This window comes from Panthera pardus, unplaced genomic scaffold (genome assembly GCF_024362965.1).
Source record: "Panthera pardus isolate Hobbes unplaced genomic scaffold, ASM2436296v1 HiC_scaffold_8, whole genome shotgun sequence".
NCBI lineage: Eukaryota > Metazoa > Chordata > Mammalia > Carnivora > Felidae > Panthera > Panthera pardus.
The window spans coordinates 106,722,761-106,744,181 of NW_026527013.1; the positions used below are offsets into that span (position 1 = coordinate 106,722,761).

Here is a 21,421-nt window from a genome sequence, read left to right on the forward strand (position 1 = left end):
AAAAACTGAATAAACATTAAAACAAAACAAAACTTTACCACACGTATCAGAGTCTTAAAGGAGCACAACAGAAACTCACCAGAATCACTCTAATGCATTCCAGACAAGGGTGAGTCCAGAAACCCTCCCAAACACAAGTGAACCAACCCTTGAGCAAGGGAATGCACCAGTGAGCATAACTTTTGCCAAAGTGCAGTCATGAAAACATGGCGTATCTGGTAAAATGCAGGTAGAATGGTGTGGCTAGAGCTAAGTTTGCACATGGGGTAAAGAGAAAAGTGGATACAGGAAAGGTTGAGAAGATCCAGCTCATGAAATCTCTTGTTTGCCTGCGGAGTTTGTACCTTTATCACGTAAAACATGGAATATCGTCAATTTCTAAAAAACCAGAGTTGGTATTGTAGAGGAAGGATGGAAGTGGCAACAAAGAGAATTCTGCTGCTGTTGCTCCTAGGATTACGTTTCCACTGCAGCCAGAAAATAGAATCTGCCCATTTTCGAACACAAATTATTTAGAAAATTGACTGTATTTAATCCTCACAACAACCCTGAAATAGGTTCTATGTTTATCCCTATTGTACAGATGAGAAAACTGAGGCTTAGACAGATTGAGTAACTTTCCCCTAACCTATGTTCTATAAACCGTGCAGCTAGGAATAAAATTTACACCCCTGTCGTCAGAACCTTCTTACAGCTCCCAGAAGCGGATTTACCTTGAAGTTACCTCCTAGTTATCTTACTGGCATCGGCCCATTCCAAAACTTGAGGAATACAAGGAGGAGGCAGCAGCCTGGTCAATCACGTGGCAGAGTCGGAGAGTGCTATCCCGGATCTGGGGGCCACCACATCCACCAGGACACCAGAGAACACCCTGGGTAGCCAATCTTGACCTCAAGTAAGAAGGAACCCAAAGAATTGCAATATTTTATTGCTTCAACCCCTTTGCAAAATATCCTGTGCCTAGTCAGTGCCCATGAGAGGTCCGCTGAAGTCAGTTACACAAAATGAAGGTAGACATGGGTTTCATCCAGATAATTCGGTATAAGCCCTCAAAGAACCCCTGACCTAATCTTTTAGTCCAGACAGCTCTATCATCCAGTCTGTTGCTATTCATGGGATCTCTGAGATTGTTGGTTTTATATTCACAGTGGCAGTCTGGGGCCAAAGCAGCACAAAATAGAATGGTACAGTTCTTAATGACACAGAATTCAGTTGCCAAATGCCCCAACTCCTTCCTCCCTCACAAAGGACGAGGGGGGGCTGGCCTGGTATTCACCAGATATTCAGTGGGGCACCCTGATGGCAAATGCTCGACAAGTTCACGTACACACAAAATCTGGCCAAAATGGCAGGAAGGAATGACACCTAATGAGTGGTTAACATTTTTATTTCAAAAAGCAGGATACTGTATGTAACACTTTCTGAAAAATAATTAAGACACTGTAATTAAACGACTTCTATGTTTTTAAACACAGTAAGGATGTACAGAATCCTTGAAATGTGCATTTATTCAAACTTTATTTAAATAGAATGCAATTCAGTCGGGAGACTTAAGGGGTAATGTCTGCCTGTCACAAAACAGAAGCTCTTTTGTGGGTTTTGCTTATTTATTTATTTATTTATTCATTTATTTAAATTTTACATCCTCAACATATATTACAAGGGCTTCATCGTTTAGTTTAGAATATACATACTGTATTTGAATAATCGTTTGTGGGTTATATGTGCCATGAAAGGTACATTTTTCTTTTTATAATCAATAAACAACAAACTGACACAAAAAGACATGGAACCATTTAAAAGTTTTGTCTCGTTCAAGTAGAATACAACCTGGGATTCAAAACAGATTCTTCCTTGAAAATTGCTTATTTCCCATCCCCCTAAAAAAGAAAAAAAAAAAAAAAGAACAAAATGCGGAAACATACAGGCGATTCATTACCTCTTAATCAAATTTACATTTCTACCTGCAGTAGACTACACTAAACATCTGAGCCTTCTGCTTCGTTATGGCTATAATCACATAGTCTAAACATAAAAAAAAACTGTATTAAAAGTTTATTTTCTCCACTTTCTACAAGATATCATCTTCTTCCACAATAAACTGACTAGGACTTTTTGCATCGAGTACACATGGTATACAGATGAGTGTGGAAAAATACATTTATGTCCTCTAAAATTTCTGGGTCACGTAGACACCTCTATTCCCAATGGGAAGCATGGATATCCAGGTTTCTTCGGGAATGTCTGTTTGTCAACTCGGTGTATGGCACTGTTTGGCAACATGCCTATCTCTTTTCCCCTATTAATCTGACTCCTGCCAGCCCAATATTAACTTTTGCTTAAAACTCTGTAGAAAAACTAGATCTACTCTGTTTAAAAGAGGTTGACTCAACCACTCAGGCACTCACCCCCACACACAGAAGAACACATTCCATCTTGAAAAGCTAACATTCATTATTCAGTATTTGACTAAACCATAGAACTTTCAGTTTAGAATTTTCTTGAAAATATATATTCTTCACCTGCAGCTGTCATAAAAATGGAGACTATCTTCTCTGATTTCAAAACCATCAAAGTTGCTCTTTTAAAACTACTTTCCAAACCCCAGGAGTAGTGTAGTAGGAGGGCAAGCATGTCAGGAACTTTAGGAAATGAGTCGAAGACAGTAACATTTGATTCCTGCTTGAACATGTATTATTTGTACCAATGGATTGTAACTGAAGATGTAACTACTATCAGCACTAATGAGAGTTACATGGCTACCCCGGAAGTAAAGCTGCATGCTTTTACTAGAACTCAGGGAATCTGACAGACAGGTTGTTTGAACTGTCTCAAGCCGCTGTCTCTTCAAGAGCTCGCCACCACACAGATTGTTAAGAATGTTTCATCAACTGTTGCTGCCTTCAAACTACATACTCTAAAAGGCAGCCAAAACATAACTGTATGTGTACTGCACATAAAATCATCTGTGGCTTCAGAATATATTTTGATACAAAGCCTGCCTGCCCATTGTACAAAACTTTGTCAATTTATGTAGAAATATTTACTACCTGTAACCAAAGATACACAAAATCAGTGTGTTTGTTATGTAACATCATGTCAGTAATGCATTTGTTACTGTTTTGAGAGATTTCTTTTGCTCCAGATTACGCTCTGCCAAATAACTTTTTTTTTATTATTATTATTATACTAGGGCAAGTGATTGCTGTGCTACATTTGCAATTGTAATGATCATTTTCCTGGGACTGCTAAATTATGTCTTAATTTTATTCAAAAGCTTTTATTTTCAAAGCAATTAAACTTATTGTTGATTGATATTTACCATCTAATGTTCCTGGAACACTAAAATAATACGCTTTATACATAATCTTCCATTATAGTACATTGCTTGAGAGTAGCTATTTGATATAACGGCATTCAGTTGAGTTTTCAAACTGAAGAACAAAAATTATAGCAATTTCACTTGAAATCCATAAATCCATGCACAGGATTGTGTTCAACAGAATCACTAAATGCTATTTGTTATTCAAAGATGAATGAATCAATAGAAAAACAGAACTGATAAATCATTAGTACTTTAATGCTGAGTGGAGAGAAAAACTAATAAATCATGCATTTCAAGCACTTGTTTTCCTCATGGCATGTTTAAAAACAGAAAACATGCAATGATGGGATGCAGGTCAATATGACTGAAAAATACCCAAACTGCTCAGAAAAGCATTTCATTTTATATCATAGATTTAATGAAACACCAAGGAAAGTACTATGCCGTAATTTCTTTAAATGGACACTCCAACCATCCCATGAACACCGTAAACAACGATCTGGGTCATTATTTCCAAATAAACATTTGAAATGTCACAGAGATGGGAGTGGTGTAGGCTGATGGAAGAGGGCTAACTGCATGCACGATTTGCTTCAATGAGCTTAATAGCATTGCAGGTATCAATTTATTCCAGAGCAAAACTGATACGATCATTTACTATCTCAAGTGTACTTAACTGACCCATTAAAAATTACACATACCTATATTTATAAATGACCAAAAAAGCAAGAAATCAGCATTTGAGCTTTGATTGTGTTGTTTGGCCTATTGTCTATGTAAGGTGAGAATTTTAATTATAATTAATGGGTAATTCACTCTCTTCCAGAGTTTAAGTCATCAGAAAATTAATCATAAGAACCATAAATTTACTCCACAAAGCTAATTAATTATACATTAACCCATTTCTCTCAAGCATCTTTTTCTGACTCTTTGGTGGGAAATTGTATATTAGGCACATAGTTTAAAACATCTATTTGGTTATTGGTGTGGTTATGAATTTTCTTCTAGATCCACATGCAAAAAGGAGTAAGGCTTGTCATATTATCACACTTCACTGCCAACTAACTTATTTCTGTTTTCACTTGTTTCTGGAATTAAAAACAAAATGGAACAAAATAAAAATCACTTTCTATTTTTTTTTTTAGCACAAGAAAACTTTATATATCTGATATTTTAAATTCCACTCAGAAGCATTAAGATGTTGAAGAAAAACTATTTAGGTACAGCAAGGTTATCACAGACAACTATTTAATAAAATCGTCCAATTAAAAGTTTCTTTTCAAGTCATAGTTCAAAGATCATTGATGCACTGATTCTATAAGGGAAAAATATAGCAATCTACAGTGATGATCATTATAGCATTACTGATTAGTGCTTACCAATAATTTGAATCACACGCAGAATCACATTTCCCATGATATTTCCTTTTATGTTTCACATATTTGTCTCACAGGTTAGTAAATGGAATTGGGGGAGGGGTGGATGAAAGACATAAAAATCTATGGGAACACGTGCAACAAAAATATGCAGGATCACTTCATGTACACTTCTGCCTTCTGCATGCAAAGATGCCTATAAAAACGGAGACAAATTTTCTAATAGCTGAATATTACATTAGCTCGGTAACAAAAACTGTTAACCAATTCCATGATTTTGCATGAGCAAGAGAACTGAAATGGTTGAAAGGTTTCCAGCATAAGTTTCCATGGCCCAATTATGCTAATTAGATCTCTAAGAATAAAATGAAACAGGTTTATTCCTTGCTTCGGTTTCTTGTTCTTTTGACGAGAGAGCAGAACAGCCCAGTTTTTGGAGGAGGACCCATCAGCATTGGGGCTTGGTTCTTGTGTGTAATTTTTATCTAGGAAAAGAAAGAGAAAGAGAGTAATTTCCAGACAGAGTACCATTTTCAGAGAATCTCTGTTAAGGTTAATAATATTCCACGAGTTACCAGAACACCACAAGTGTAAAATGTAGTTTCAGGGTGTTTGTTATTTCAAAAATAATTTTAAGGGAGATAAAAATTTGCCTTTAAACCAAATTCCAGTGCTCGGTTTCAATGAAAACATAAAAATTAACCAAAATCACATTTTAAATATCATTACCTCCACCCTCACTTGTAGTAACACCCCCAAAACTCTTTGTTTCAGTGACATGATTATCCAGTATAATTCAATGACCATTTAAAGCAGGAAAGGATGTACCATGACAGCATTCACAAGTCCAGTTACAGCCCAACATCAAGATACACAGGGTATCAAGGCAAGCCTTATTTATCTTGCTAATCAGATTGTTTCTCTCTTTCAACACGAACTGCAAGGTTTAATTTCAAAACAATCATTAGGAATGAAAGTCAAAAGTTAACGTGCGTAAAAGGTCAGAAATGATGAACTAGCTTTCTAATTTGTTAATTAATTGGTAATAGAATGGAATCAAATATTGAAAAGCCTGCTTCAAACACTTTGAGAGACAGTTCTAAAGCTACTCGTTTTGATTTCTTTGATGTAAAACTACGAATCACCTTAAATGAGACAACCTTAAAGTAGATTATGTCTGCAATTTTCTCTAATTCAAGTCTAAATTAGAGAAGACATTTTATGAATATATGCTATGCTCAAAGCTAATTGAAAGCAATTATCAAAGTGGCATTTTGTCTGTGACTTTAAGATACATTGTAAGATAATAAATGATTCTCATTATGTAATAAAAAGGTCACATCTTGCCTTTGGGCTAGTGACGCTAAGAGTTTTTCAAAAGCAATCGGAGACATTTTCTTTAGAGAACTGTGACTAATACAAGAACCATCGCTTATTAAATATCAGTTGTCACCTGCACAGCACCCGCATCAGAGATGAGTATTTCTTTCAAAAAGAAACACCACCTCATTAAAAGCTCCAAAAATATATCTCTTAAAGTGCATCCCTGACATTTTCAAGTTAAAATGAATATCCTTCACTTGTCATTCACTAATAGCAATAAAACAAAACAAAAAAAAGTACGTCACATAGACAGGATCATTAAAATCAGCACTGGGGCTTTTGGGAAATGGAGATTCACTTCACAGTCTAGAAAGACAGAAATATGCCAAAAACCTGGAAAAATGAACAACTTTATTTCAGTCTGTAGGAATCAGGTTATTCTGGGAAGATTCAGTGTTCTTCCCTTTACTGTAAAAATAAATTGCACCTGTAAAAGGCCAGTAGGCTAAGTCAGCCCCAAACTTTCTGGATATATGATTTTATTTTATTTTTGTTATCTTATGAACTATGGAATTGACAGCAATATGCTTGTGATCCCAGACTGCACACATCTATGTAGACTGAAAAAGATCTCTCCCAGGTTGTCTCTCTTAATAATTGTTTTAGATTATGACATTGATTTTTAAATCCCCCTGAACCGTACCTTTATACAGTATCTAATGCAACATCATTCCTTCATTTATTCATTTTGTAAACTTTGTTTTACCCCTACTATGCTTCAGATACGATACCAGGAACTTTTAATGAACAATGCACAATCTCTACTCCAAGAAATTCTAGTCAAGTAGGAAAAAGAAATTTAACAAGCAGGATATTGGCCACTCTGATTTTTAAAATTATCTAAAACCCATTGTTTTGGTTGTTTGATCATTCCTATGGTCTAAGTACACATTTCTTTCTTTAATCTAACATTATTTCCATAAAAAATAAATCTATATATTAATTGTCTATTGTTTATGGAAATGAAAAACAACTGGCTATGTTTTCCTTTGAGGGGAGATAACGTGAATGAAACTAGCATTCATAAAATGTCTATTATGTATCTAAGCTCTTTACATAGGTTATCTCATTGGATAATTAAATGTCTTTGTATATTTGAACAGAAGCAAAAAGTACTCTATTAAGGATGAGAATGATTCCAGTCCAGGTGAGTTCTGTGTGTAGTCACAGAAAGTCTAACTGTAGTCTCCAGAAAGCTGTAGAGACTTAAGAGTTAGTTTAAGTTCAGATTGCCCATGTCAGAGAACCTGGTTAAGAGGGCCTCTGCAGGGCACCTGGGCAGCTGGCTCAGTCAGTTCAACATCCAACTTTTGATCTCAGCTCGGGTCCTAATCTTAGATTGCAAGTTAAGGCCCTATGTTGGGCTCGATGCTGGATGTGAAGTCTACTTGAAAAAAAAAAAAAGTAAATAAAATAAACGACCTCTGTGGGACTGAAAGAATGACTCACATGCCTGTTTTGTATATATTCCACACTCTTGTGTTATTATTTTTATTTTTTTGAGAACCTGATACCTAGTAGGAAAACAACAATAAGGAGCAGATCTTATCTCTAAAGACATTAGAATATATTAAGTTTCAGCAATCTGAAGACATGAGCCATATATTTGGCAATCTTTGACTGCTTCCATCTTTCAACAACCAGGCAGTTACTTCTTAGCTGTTTCTTAACATGTCAAATATTTATCAAGCACCAGCTATAAGCAAGGCAATCTGCAACTTGATTTTGATTCGTTTGGAAGAGAATCTGAAATTTAAAATTGTGGGCACTCATAAGCAGTGGTGATGGGGCTTCTAGAAGCTGGGATGGCTGCATGAAGGTAGAAGAACACTGCTTTAAAAATGCAAGATAGGGGCGCCTGGGTGGCTTGGTTGGTTAAGTGTCCGACTTTGGCTCAGGTCATGATCTCACGGTCTGTGAGTTCGGGCCCCAGTCGGGCTCTGAGCTGACAGCTCAGAGCCTGGAGCCTGTTTCAGATTCTGTGTCTCCCTCTTTCTCTGCTCCTCCCCTGTTCATGCTCTGTCTCTCTCTGTCTCAAAAATAAATAAACGTTGAAAAAAATTTTTAAAAATGCAAGATAAATATTGTCAGTAATAGAAGAGCACCCTCCTATATAAACTCTTCACTTCTACATATTACCTATTCCTTTGCAAAGCAACGGTGCCACAAGAGAGGACCTTCTACTGTTCTACTGTTCTGTGACTCTTTCTACTTCTATCTTCCTATAACGTATTAAGATTGGGGACGTCTAAAAAGATAAACATGAGAAAATTTGATTGCAGTTTCAGTTTTAGAAATATTCAACACAAAATAAAGATACACACATTGAAACCAGATCTAGGATTACAAGGCAGTTTTGTTTCTACTGTATTATCAGTGTTGCATAGTGTGAGTTTCACTTCATAATTACAATATTGAGTGATAACAAGATTAAGAAATAGTAAGATTTGGCTCTTACTGTGTGCTGAGCATTATGCTAATAGTTTTACACAAGTTATTCAGATGCTACCTGTTTCATTCATCTCTTTGAGTTGCCCTAAACAAAAGTCTATTCCCATAAAAAGTATTATTGTTGAAGAGTACAGAAGTGAAGTATCATTTCATTAAAATGATAGAATAGAATAGCGGGCTTATATATCATAGTAGTAAATGGTGTCTATGCCTACTAGACATTTATGTTCTCCATAAAGGACCTTCTGTAGCCCAACTAAAATTGAGGGAACAGAGCGAAGTTTTCCTGACTCATTCTCCAGGCAAGTTTAGAGTGACTCGCTGGTATTTTCTTTTCTAGTTCACTGTTTTCTATCACTGACTATTCTTGATACCCTTTATTATAAAGAGTAATGTTTCTTTTCCTCAGGTTATATGAACACTTTGTTCAACACTGAGTCCCTGGAGGCCCTGGCGACTCACCTAAGTGCTCATCAAGCTTTCTCACAAAAAAGCATCCAGGTTGGCAGTGTAGGAAGATCCTGAACTTACCTTCTCCCATAGAGATACTAGATTTGCTACCACATGAGGATCATTTCCCTCTGAAATATATCTGAGAATGAGATAAACTGCTCTCCACAATAGAGGATAAAAGAACCACATTGAGACTGGTAGGAAAAGCCCCACCCCTGGCACAGCAACACACAGAAGGGAGGGGTGTCACCAGACAAGCGTTTCTCCTGGAGAAGCGGGAGGCAGGGATTGGTTCCCCACATTGGGTACTCTAGCTCCTGGGATCTGAACCAAAGAGATGAATCCCAGAATGTATGGCTTGGAAAACCAACGGGGTTGACATTTATATTTCCCAAAGTTAAAGGAAACTGAGATTCCCCTCTTAAAGGGCTGGCACGCTGTCTTCCTTGCCTTGGGACCCAGCAAAACAACAGCACTAAAAAGCACCTACACTATATGTGAGGAAGATTCATTTGCTGATCTAGGGGCATTGGCTGGAGGGGCAGGGGATAGCTGAAATGCTCTCTGGAGACAGAGGCACTGGAAAATAGATGTCACTGTTGCACTTTCCCCATAGCCTACTAGCACAGGTGGATGACCTTGGATATGGCACCCTCTTGCTGCCTTGCTGAGATGGACAGGGGCAAGTGGTTGCGGTAGTTGCTGACACGGGAGGGCATTGGTGGTTACAGTGCTCCCCTTCTCTCTGACTAGGGCGGGCAAGCACAAATGGTCATGGAGTCCTCGTGCTCACTAGCTAAAGTCTGGGAGAAGGGGGGACTGCAACACTTCCCAGCCCTCGGGCTGGGGCTGGTGAGTATGAGTGATCCCAGCATTCTCCCATTCCAGTGCATGCACAGACATGGCACTCTCCAGCTGCCTTGCCGAAAACAGTGGGCACACACAATCCACACATTTGGACACCCCTTGCACACTTGGCCCTGGTGGCCAGGAGGCCTAGCATTCCAGAGCTCCACAGCACTGTGACAATTGGAAAGACAGTTCTTGGCAGTCCACCACCCCCAGGGCACTGCACAGACAGCAGACTGAAACACAACCCTAGTCTTCCTGTGACAAACGCCTACATCTAGAGGCTAAGAAGTACTCCCAGGAAATGTAAGTGGGAAGACACCATCCTTGAGCACCACCGTGGCCTTGCTACAGCTCCACAAAACTTCCCAGAAAGGAGCTTGCAATCTGAAAACCCCAGTTATGCAACTGTCACCCAGGGGACACCTCCAGATCTCCTGGTCTACAGACCAGCAAGGATTACATATGGGGCCCCACTGACTTTAAACATTTGCATCCTTTAAAAGCTGTTTCCTGAAAGTAGATGCTAAATGAGATTCCTCCTCTTGGACTGCTGACAGGTCTTGGCACACACTCAACAATTGAGACATACCAAGAATAAATTTTGTGGTTTAGAAAATCACAAAGGTTCAAGAGACAACCAAAATCTAGGGCAAGGTTAAATAAGAAGGATCATCACCTACACAAGGCCACTCCTTCAAGATGGGGAGAGGTAGTTGTTTTCACTTAAAATATAGAAACAAACACAGAGTCGAACAAAATGAGAAAACAGAGAAATATGTTTAAGATGAAAGAACAAGACAAAACCCCAGGAAAAAAAAATACCTTAATATTGCAAAGATAAGTAATTTACTTGATAAAGAATTTAATGGTGATCACAAAGATTCCGATGGAACTTGAAAGAAGAAAGGATGACCATACAAAAACTTCAACAAACAGACAAATAAAATTGCATGGAAAAAAATAACAAACGGAAGTTACAGAGTTGAAGAATACAGTAACTGAACTGAAAAATACGTTAAGGGGTTCAACAGCAACTGAGTGAAGCAGAAGAAAGTTAGCAAGTAAGAAGATAAAGCAATGGAACTCAACTTGGAACAACAGAAAGAAAAAAGAATTTTAAAAGTGAAGGTAGCTTAAGGGACCTATGGAACTGCATCAAGTGATAATATTTGCATTTATAGCAATCTCAGGAGAAAGGGACAGAAAAGTTATTTAAAAAATAATGCCTGAAAACTTCCCTAAGTTAGAGAAGGAAAAAGACATCAGGTCAAAGAAGAACAGAAAGTTCCAAATAAGATGTATCCCCAAAGAGCCAAGCTAAGACAAATTATAATTAAAATCTCAAAAGTTAAAGAGACAACCTTAAAAACAGCAAGGAAAGAAAAAAACAAAAACAAAAATCAACCTTGTTATACACAAAGGAAATCCCATAAAACCATCAAGAGATTTCTTAGCAGAAACTTTGCAAGCCAGAAGGAGGTGACATGACATATACAAAATGCTAAAAGGAGAAACCTTCCAACCAAGAATACTGTACTCAGCAAAGTTATCATTCACATTTTCAGGAGAGATAGAGTTTTCCAGAAAAGACAAAGCTAAAAGAGTTTATCACTATTAAACTGCCCTTACAAGAAATATTAGAGGGGCTTATTTAAGCTGAAAGAAAAGGATATTAGTTAATAACAGGAAAACAACAAAAGTAAAATTCTCACTGTAAAAAGTAAATATAAAGGTAGTAGATGATTCAGTTATAAAGCTACTAAGATTAAAAGACAAAAGCAGTAAAATTAACTAAAACTATAGTAGTTATATAAAATAAAAAGATGCAAGAAGTGACATAAAAACATAAAATGTGGGGGGCAGGGTACAAATATAGAGTTTTTGAATGTGTTCGAATTTAAGTTGCTATCAACTTAAAAATAAACTGTTACATACATAGTATGGTATATATGTGAATCTCATGGTAACCATGAAACAAAGACTTACAGTAAACATAAAAGTAAATGAGAAAGGAATCTAAACATAACACCAAAGTCATCAAACCACAAGGAAAGAGAAAAAGAAAAGAGAGAAACAGAGAGTACCTACAAAAACAGCCAGAAATAATGAAGAAAATGGCAATACATACATACCAATCAATAATGACTCTAAATGTAAATTGACTAAATTCACCAATAAAAAGATACAGAGTGACTGGAGAGATTAAAAAACAAAACAAAACAAAATAAAAAACAAGACACACTTAAGTACTGCCTACAATAGACTCAATTCAGAAGTAAGGACACATACACTGTAAGTGAAGAAATGGAAAAATATCTTCCATAAAAACTGAAAAGAAAACCAGTGTAGCTCTACTCATATGAAACAAAACATAAAAACAAAGACTGTAACAGACTGCATAAAGATATAAGGGTCAATCCAGAAAGGAGATACATAACATTTATAAATGTATATGCACACAAAATAGAAACACCTAAATATATAAAGCAAATATTAACAAACCTAAAGGGAGAAATTAATAGCAATACAATAATAGTAGGGGATTTTAATACCCTCACTCACATCAGTGAATAGATCATCCAGACAGAAAATGAATAAGGAGACTTTGGTCATAAAGGACACATTAGACCAGAATGGACTTAGTAGACATACAGAACGTTCCATCGAAAGGCCACAGAATACACATTCTTCTCAAGTGCACATAGAATATCCTCCAGCAAAAGTCACGTTAGGCCACAAACAAGTCTCAATAAATTCAAAAAGAGTGAAATGATGTCAAGCATCTTTTCAGATCACAATGGTATAGAACTAGGTATTGATTACAAGAAGAAAGCTGGAAAACACTACTTACACATGGAGATAAAACATGTTACTGACAAATATTGGGTCACAGAAGAAATCAAAGGAGAAATAAAAAAAAATACCTAAAGACAAATAAAAACAGAAATATGATATAACTAAATCTATGGGATGCAGCAAAAATGGTTCTAAGAGGGAAGTTCATAGCAATGCAGGCCTACATCAAAACATAAGAAAAATCTAAAATAAATGATATAATTTTACCCCTAAATGAATTAGAAAAAGAAGAAAAAATGATGCCTAAAGTTACTAGAAGGAAGGAAATAATAAAGATCAAACTGCAAATAAATGAAATAGGGACTAAAAAGGAAATAGAAAAATATAAATGAAATTAAGAGCTGCTTCTTTGGAAAGATAAACAAAATTCACCAACATTTAGCTAGACTCACCAAGAAAAAAATACAGAGGACTCAAACAAAATCAGAAATAAAAGAGGAGGGGCGCCTGGGTGGCTCAGTCAGTGAAGCGTCCGACTTCGGCTCAGGTCATGATCTCGTGGTTTGTGAGTTCGAGCCCTGCGTTGGGCTCTGTGCTGACAGCTCAGGGTCTGGAACCTGCTTCGGATTCTGGGTCTCCTTCTCTCTCTGCCCCTCCCCCACCTGTGCTCTGTCTCTCTCTATCAAAAATAAATAAATGTAAAAAAAAATTGAAAAAATAAAACAGGAAAATTTATAACTGTTACCACAGAAATACAAAGTATCATGAGACTACTTGGAACAATTATACACCAACATATTGGACAACCTAGAAGAAATAGATAAATTCCTAAAAACTTATAATCTTCCAAACTGAATCATGAAGAAATAGAAAATCTGAATAGTCCAGGTGGCTTCACTGGTGAATTCTACCAAATATTTAAAGAAGATTTAATACCTATGTGTCTTAAACTCTTCCAAAAGCTGAATAGAAGGAATGCTTCCAAATTTATTTTAAGAAGCTAAAATTAACTACCCTGATACCAAAACCAAAGAGAGACACCACACACACAAATTACTGATGAATACAGATGCACAAAATCCTTAATCAAATATTAGCAAACTAAATTCAATACTATATTGAAAAAGTCATACACTGTGATCAACTGGGATTTAGGGATGCAAGGATGGCTCAATATCTGCAAATGAATCAATATGATGCACTACATGAACAAAATGATTAACATGTAATTATTCCAATAGATACAGAAAGGCATCTGACAAAATTCAAAATTCAAGCTGAACCACAGCTTACATCATACTCAATAGTAAAAAGCTGAAAACTTTCCTCTAAGATCCAGAATAAGACAAGGATGCCCATTATCCCTGCTTTCATTCAACAAAGTATTAGAAGTCCTAGATGGTGCAATTAGGCAAGAAAAAGAAATAAAAGGCATCCAAGTTGGCAAGGAAGAGAAGTGAAAGTGTCGCTATTTGCAGATAACATGATACTACAGATAGAAAACCTTAAAGTTTTCAACAACAACAACAACAACAACAGAAAAACCTGTTACAACTGAAGAAACGAATTCAGTAGAGGTACAGGATACAAAATTAATATACAAAATTTTTCAGTATTTCTAAACACTAATGATGAACTATCAAAAAAAAAAAAGAAAATGATCTCATTTACAATAGTATCAAAAAGAATAAAATATCTAGGAACAAATTTAACCAATTAGGTGAAAGACTTGAACAGTAAAAACTAGAAGACACTAATGAAAGATATTGAAGAAAACACAATAAATGAAAAGATATTGCATGCTTATGAACTGGAAGAATTAATATTGTTAAAAATGTCCATATTACCTAAAGCAATCTACAGATTCACTGTGATTCCTATCAATATTCCATAGCATTTTTCACAGAAGCAGACAAAAAAAACAATTGTAAAATTTGTATGGAACTACAAAAGATCACAAATAGTCAAAACAATCTTAAGAGATAAGAACAAACCACAGGTATGACGTTCCCTGATTTCAAATATTTACAAAGCGAAGGTACACCAAATGTTATGGTATTGGTAGAAAAACTGACACACAGGGTCAATGGAACAGAAAAGAGAGCCCAGAAATAAATTCATACCTATATGACCATGAATTTACAACAAAGGAGGCAAGAATACACAATGGGGAAGGGACAGTTTGTTCAATAAATGCTGTTGGGAAAACTGGACAGCCACATGCAAAATAATAAAACTGGACCACCATCTTATACCATATACAAAAACAAACTCAAAATGGATTAAGGACTTGAATGTAAAATCTGACCATGAAATGCCTAAGAAGAAAACATAGGCAGTAAACTCCTTGACATTAGTTTTAGCAATGCCTTTTTGGATCTGACTCCAAAAGCAAGGGAAAGAAAAGCAAACAAAACAAAACAACCCCCCCCCCCAAAAAAAAAAACCCACCAAAATAAGCCAAATAAACCAAATAAACACATGTATGGCATCAAACTAAAAAGCTTCTGCAAGCAAAGGAAACTATTAGAAAACAAAACAAAAATGCAACCCACTGAATGGGAGAAGACATTTGCAAATCATATATCTGACAAGGAGCTAATATCCAAAATATATAAAGCACTTATAAAACTCAGTAATAGCAAGCAAACCAACAGTCTGATTAAAAAATGAGCAGAGGATGGGACACCTGGGTGGCGCAGGTTAAGGGTCTGAATTTGGCTCAGGTCAGGATCTCAGTATGTGGGTTTGAGCTCTGCATCAGGCTCTGTGCTGACAGCTCAGAGTGTGGAGCCCACTTCAGATTCTCTGTCTCCCTTTTTCTCTGTCCCTCCCCCGTTCTCACTCCGCCTCTCTCTCTCTCTCTCAAAAATAAATAATAAACACTTTAAAAAAATGAGCAGAGGATGTGAGTAGACATTTTTCCAAAGACATACAGATGGTCAACAGGCTGATGAAACGATGCTCAATAATTATCAAGTAAATAGGAATCAAAACCACAATGAGAAAACACCTTACACCTGTCAGAATGACTATTATTAAAAGACAAAAAATAACAAATGTTGGTGAGGATGTGGAGAAAAGGAACCCTCATGTACTGTTGGTGATAGGAAAATCGATGCAGTCACTCTGAAAAACAGGATGGAGTTTCCTCAAAAAAATTAAAACTACAACTACCATATGATCCAGCAATTCCATTACTGGATATCTATCTGAGAAAAATAAAAACACTAAACTGAAAAGACATATGTGGCCCTATGTTCATTTATAATAGCCAAGATAGGGGAACAACTTAAGTGTCCATTGGCAAATGGATGGATAAAAAATATGTGATATATATGTATATATGTGCATATACATATATATGCACATATATACATATATATATATATTATTATACACACACACAATGGGATACTGCTCAGGTTAAAGAAAAAATGAAATCTTGCCTTTTGTGACAAAATGGATGTAACTTGAGGGTGTTATGCTAAGTGAAATAAGTTAGAGAAAGACAAAGACCACATGATTTCACCTATATGTAGAATATAAAAAACCAAAACAAACAAAACAAAAAAAAATCCAGGACTCATATATACAGAGAATAGATTGGTGGTTGTCAGATTGGAGAGTGCTTAGGTGGAGAGCAAAATTTGTGAAGGGGATTAAGAAGTACAAGACCTTCAGTTATAAAATAAATAATTCATAGAAATGTAATGTGCAGCATGGGGAACACAGTCAACAACACTGTATTAACTTTGTAAGGAGAGACAGACATAACTAGATATCATGGTGACCATTTTGCAGTATATACAAATGTCAAATCATTATGTTGTACACCTGAAACTAATATAATATATCTCAATTATACCTCAACACATAAAAAACAAAAACAGAGGTGAATTTATTCTCTCTTCAAGGAGTTCTCAGATCTGCTGAAATAAATGCATAACTTTTTCCATAATTTTTATATTATCTAATTTTATCCTCCAGCAACTCTTGGACATCTGTGTCAATATCCTTAGTTTTCAATATATGACAAAAGTTTGGGTTCTTTAAGTGGTGTTACACAGCTCATGCTGGTGAGTCCAAGAACTGGGTTTGGGAGATGACTCTCTAGCCTCCGAAGTATTCCTCCTTAATTCCTGCATCTGTGCCTTTGTGCCAGCTATTGGCCTGGAGAACCTTCCCTCTTTTTCCTGCTAATGAAACTTAGATTCCTGTCCTGCCCATCTCAAATCATGTATTATTGTGAAATTTCAAAGCACAGGGATAAAAATATTCCAAATGCCCTTTCAGAGGAAAAACAGGTGACTTACCAAAAAATACAAGTCAGCATGGCATCAGGTTTTTCAAAAACATTAGTGTTAGAAGAAAATGGAGCTACACCTCCAAACCCAAGAGAAAAAGTTAATTTTACTATAGAATTCTATACTTAATATATTGATTAAATATAAGGGTACAACAGAAACATTTTCAGTCATGAAATGATTGAGTTTACCTTTTATATGCCCTTTAAAACATATTTGAGGGTATTCTGTAGCAAAACAAATGCATGGCCTAAGAAAGAGGTTCAAAACACAGAGGATCACACTGCCAGCACCAGATGCTGGCAAGGATGTATATCAACAGGAACTCTCATACATTACAGGTGGGAAGTCAAAATGGTACAGCCACTTTGGAAGACAGTTTGGTAGTTTCTTGTAAAACTAAACATACTCTTATCATAGAGCCCAGAGTTCACACTCCTTGATATCAATCAAATGATTTGAAAACATGTCTGCACAAAAACTTGCACATGGATGTTTATAGCAGCTTTATACATAATTGCCAAAACTTGGAAGCAACCAATATGTCCTTCAGTAGGTGAATGGATACATCAATTATAGTAGTTCCAGACAATGGAACAGTATTCAATGCTAAGAAAGAAATGAGCTGTCAAGACATGAAAAGACATAGAGGAACCTCAAATATATATTACTAAGTGAAAGAAGCCAATCTGGAAAGACTACATACTGTATGATTCCAACCTATTACATTCTGGAAAAGGCAAAACTACAGAGAAGTAGAAAAAAATAAGTGGTTACCAGGCATTATGGGGAAGAGGGATGAAAAGATGGAATAAACAGAACTTTTAGGCAGTGAAAATATTCTGTATGATATAATATTGATAGACACATGTTATTGTCCATGTGTCCAAACCCGTAAACTGTGCAACAGTAAGAGGGAACCCTAATATAAACTATGGACTCTGGGTGATTTACCTGTCAGTATAGGTTCAGTGATTGTAACAATTGTAACATTTTGGTGAAGGAGGTTATGCACATGTGTAGGCAGGGGGTGAACTTAAAAGTCCTCTAAAAAATCAAGTCTATTAAAAACAATAACAACAACAACAACAAAAACAAACAAACAAACAAAAAAACCCAGGAGATTCAACTGAGACATAGTATGACAGATTTGCAAACAAACAAACAACCTAGAAAGAAACACCTAGAGAAGGGCTTGTGCCATATAAAGAAAAAGAGTGGGCTCAACAATAGCCAAATTATGCAAAGAGCCTAAATGTCCATCAACTGATGAATAGATAAAGAAATTGTGGTTTATATACACAATGGAATAGTACGTGGCAATGAGAAAGAATGAAATATGGCCTTTTGTAGCAACGTGGATGGAACTGGAGAGTGTGATGCTAAGTGAAATAAGCCACACAGAGAAAGACAGATACCATATGGTTTCACTCTTATGTGGATCCTGAGAAACTTAACAGAAACCCAGGGGGGAGGGGAAGGAAAAAAAAAAAAAAAGAGGTTAGAGTGGGAGAGAGCCAAAGCATAAGAGACTGTTAAAAACTGAGAACAAACTGAGGGTTGATGGGGGGTGGGAGGGAGGGGAGGGTGGGTGATGGGTATTGAGGAGGGCACCTTTTGGGATGAGAACTGGGTGTTGTATGGAAACCAATTTGACAATAAATTTCATATATTAAAAAAATAAATTAATTAATTAAAAAAAGGAAAAAAAGAAAAAAAAGAAAAAGAGTGGGGATAATAGATCAATTGATATCTATTTTAAAAAAGGAGAAATATTATAATTGAGATTTTCAAAGAGAGAAAAAAAGAGATTCTAAAACATTTGTAGGAAAGAAAATATAATTGTATCAGTACTTGGTTCTGCAATTGACAACATTTTCATAATCTCAATGATTATATATTTGTTTTGGTTTAAATAAAATCATTTTTTTTCCCTCAAGCAGAAGAGCCTAACAGTTCAAAATCAAACTGCCTGAAATAGTGTCTGTTTCATTGGTTTCTTGTTAGGAGTAAATGAATCAATGCACACAAAAAACTTAGAATGTTACCTGGTACATAAAAATCACTCAGTACATATTCACTACTAGTAAGAGAGTTAAATGGAGTGATGTAAGAGTGTTAAAAACCACTTTTCTATGCATAAAGTAAATAGAATACACCTAAAACTAATAGGTGAAATAAAGAGCAAAGCATTTTTTTTTTTATAGATGTAGAGTAAATGATAAGAAAAAAATCCCAAATAATTCAAAGAACAGACCTGGTGACATACAAATGATAGGACAGAGGCTTCCTGTTTTCTTGCAAGTCTATACATTCTGCTTTCTTCAATGTGCATATATTATTTTGGTATGAACATTTACAAAATTAACAATAACAAAAATCCCTAGTGTTCTGGTTTTCAAATGTGGTCTACAAACTAGGAGAACTGACATCATTGTTAGAAACGCAGACTCCTCAGTCCCAGACCAGACTTTCTTTTTTATTAAATTAAAAAAAATTAGCATTATTTTTTTGAGAGAGAGAGAGAGAAAGATGGAGCATTAGTGGGGGAGGGTGACACAGATTCTGAAACTGGCTCCAGGGTCTGAGTTGTCACCACAGAGCCCACTGGGGGGCTTGAACTCACAAGCTATGAGATCACAACCTGAGCTGCCATCAGATGCTTAACGGGCTGAGCCATCCAGGTGCCCCTAGGAATTTCTGAATCAGGTTCTACTTTTAACAAGATTCCCCCATGTGATTCTTATGCACAGTTAACTTTGAGAAGTCCTATCTATTTACTGTTGTCACGCCACTTCTCTTCTGACCGGTAAGACCAAGAAGAATCTGTTGACTGACTGGTGGACTGGCCTTTACCTTCTTATACTAACCCCCAAAACCTATGGCTAAGAAATAACCTAACTTATCCAACTTTAATTAGCTCTATTGTTAATTTACTAGGTACAAGCTTACTTCAGCTTAATGCTTGGACTTCCAAGTTGAATAGACATTTTTTTTTAAACATAATTAAGGTGCTTATATTCTATTGATGATAGCATATGCAGTGGCAGAATGTGATATGCATTGTGCTATGGAGATATTCTCAGGGTGCAAAGGGGACACAAAACAATGCCATTTAGATCATGGTGTAAAGACACGATACAATTAAATGCAAGTCTTAACAATATCACTCTGGAAGCATAGATTAGAGGCTGGATGCCATACCAGGGGCAGGGAGATGAAATGGGAGGTTAATATAATAATGTGGAAAAGAAATGAAATGGATTTTAATTGTGGCAGTAGCAATGGGAATGGAGCAGGGGGCAAACTCAAGAGGTATCAAGGAGCCACAACCTATAGGACATGGATGAACATGTGGAGTACTGGAAAAGGGTAAGGTTTTAGTATGACTCCTGTGCTTTTCGCTTTGTTTGCTACATGTATGGTGATGCTTTTTAATAGGAAGAGTTGCATGTTTGGCAACGGTGGGAACTAAGAAGTTGGCGAACTCTGTGTTGAATGTGACATTCCTAAGGTGAGGTTCAGTGTCTTTTGGATGTGTAGGTCTGATGTTCAGAAGGGAGAACAGCTCTTGAGACAGATTTGGGTGTCATGAACCTATAATAATGTCATTCATCAAGAATAGATTACTGAAGGATGTGTGGCAAATACAAATATCAGATATTAGACCATGGAACTGTGGAATGCTGACATTTAAAGGTGAAGCAGGAGAATGATATCCTATGAAGGAATATGAGTACTAGTAGCCTGAGGGGTGACAGGAAAAGTACAACGAAGCACCGTGATATAAACATTCCCACCAGTCAATCTTCAATGTGGCCGATTCCTCGGCAAGGCCTTCCAATTAATCATATCTATCTAGGCTAGTCATGGCCCAGATTATCACAATGGTTTCTATATAAGTGATGTAAACTCCTAAATTGTTATACTAATTCTAAATCTAAAAATAATTATATTTTAGAGTTTTATACGGTAGGATGTTTAAGTAGTTGCTTATGTAACTTGAGGGTTGGCAAGTATTTCCTGTAAAGCAGTTTCTGCTAGATGGTAAATATTTCAGGTTTTGTGGGCTGTGGGGTCTCTGTAACTACTCATCTCTGCCATTGTCACACTTAAATATCCATTGACCACATGTGAAAAAAACAGCTGTGATTGTGCTCCACGAAAACCTTATGTCTGAAAACTAAAATTGGAATTTTATATAATAATTTTAATATTATTAAATATTATTCTTCTTTTGATTTTTACAACTATTTAAAAAAGTAAAAAAAAAATTAACTCTTTCACTCTACAAAAATAGGCAGTTGTCCAGATTTGGCCTAAAGGCCATAACTTGCTGACCCCTGATGTAATTACAGTCAAATATAATTACATCTAGAATTATGAGGCACAAAGTGAAAGAGATTTTAATGTAAAATTATGATTTAATGGGTCCATGCCTAGAAGATGGATAAAAATGGACATAATTTCATAGGGCA

At 36.1% G+C, this 21,421-nt stretch overlaps 1 protein-coding gene across 11 annotated transcripts in view; it reads right to left on the reverse strand.

Annotated features, from left to right (window-relative positions):
* Nucleotides 1–3,253: 3,253 nt before the first annotated feature.
* Nucleotides 3,254–21,421, reverse strand: part of DGKB (diacylglycerol kinase beta) — a 776,793-nt gene continuing 758,625 nt past the window's right edge. For all 11 annotated transcript variants that reach the window (XM_053897058.1, XM_019443494.2, XM_053897059.1 and 8 more), the window contains one exon: nt 3,254–5,186. In XM_053897058.1, the coding sequence (XP_053753033.1) occupies nt 5,079–5,186 (108 nt within the window). In that variant the 3' untranslated portion in view covers nt 3,254–5,078. The remainder of the gene's footprint in view (nt 5,187–21,421) is intronic.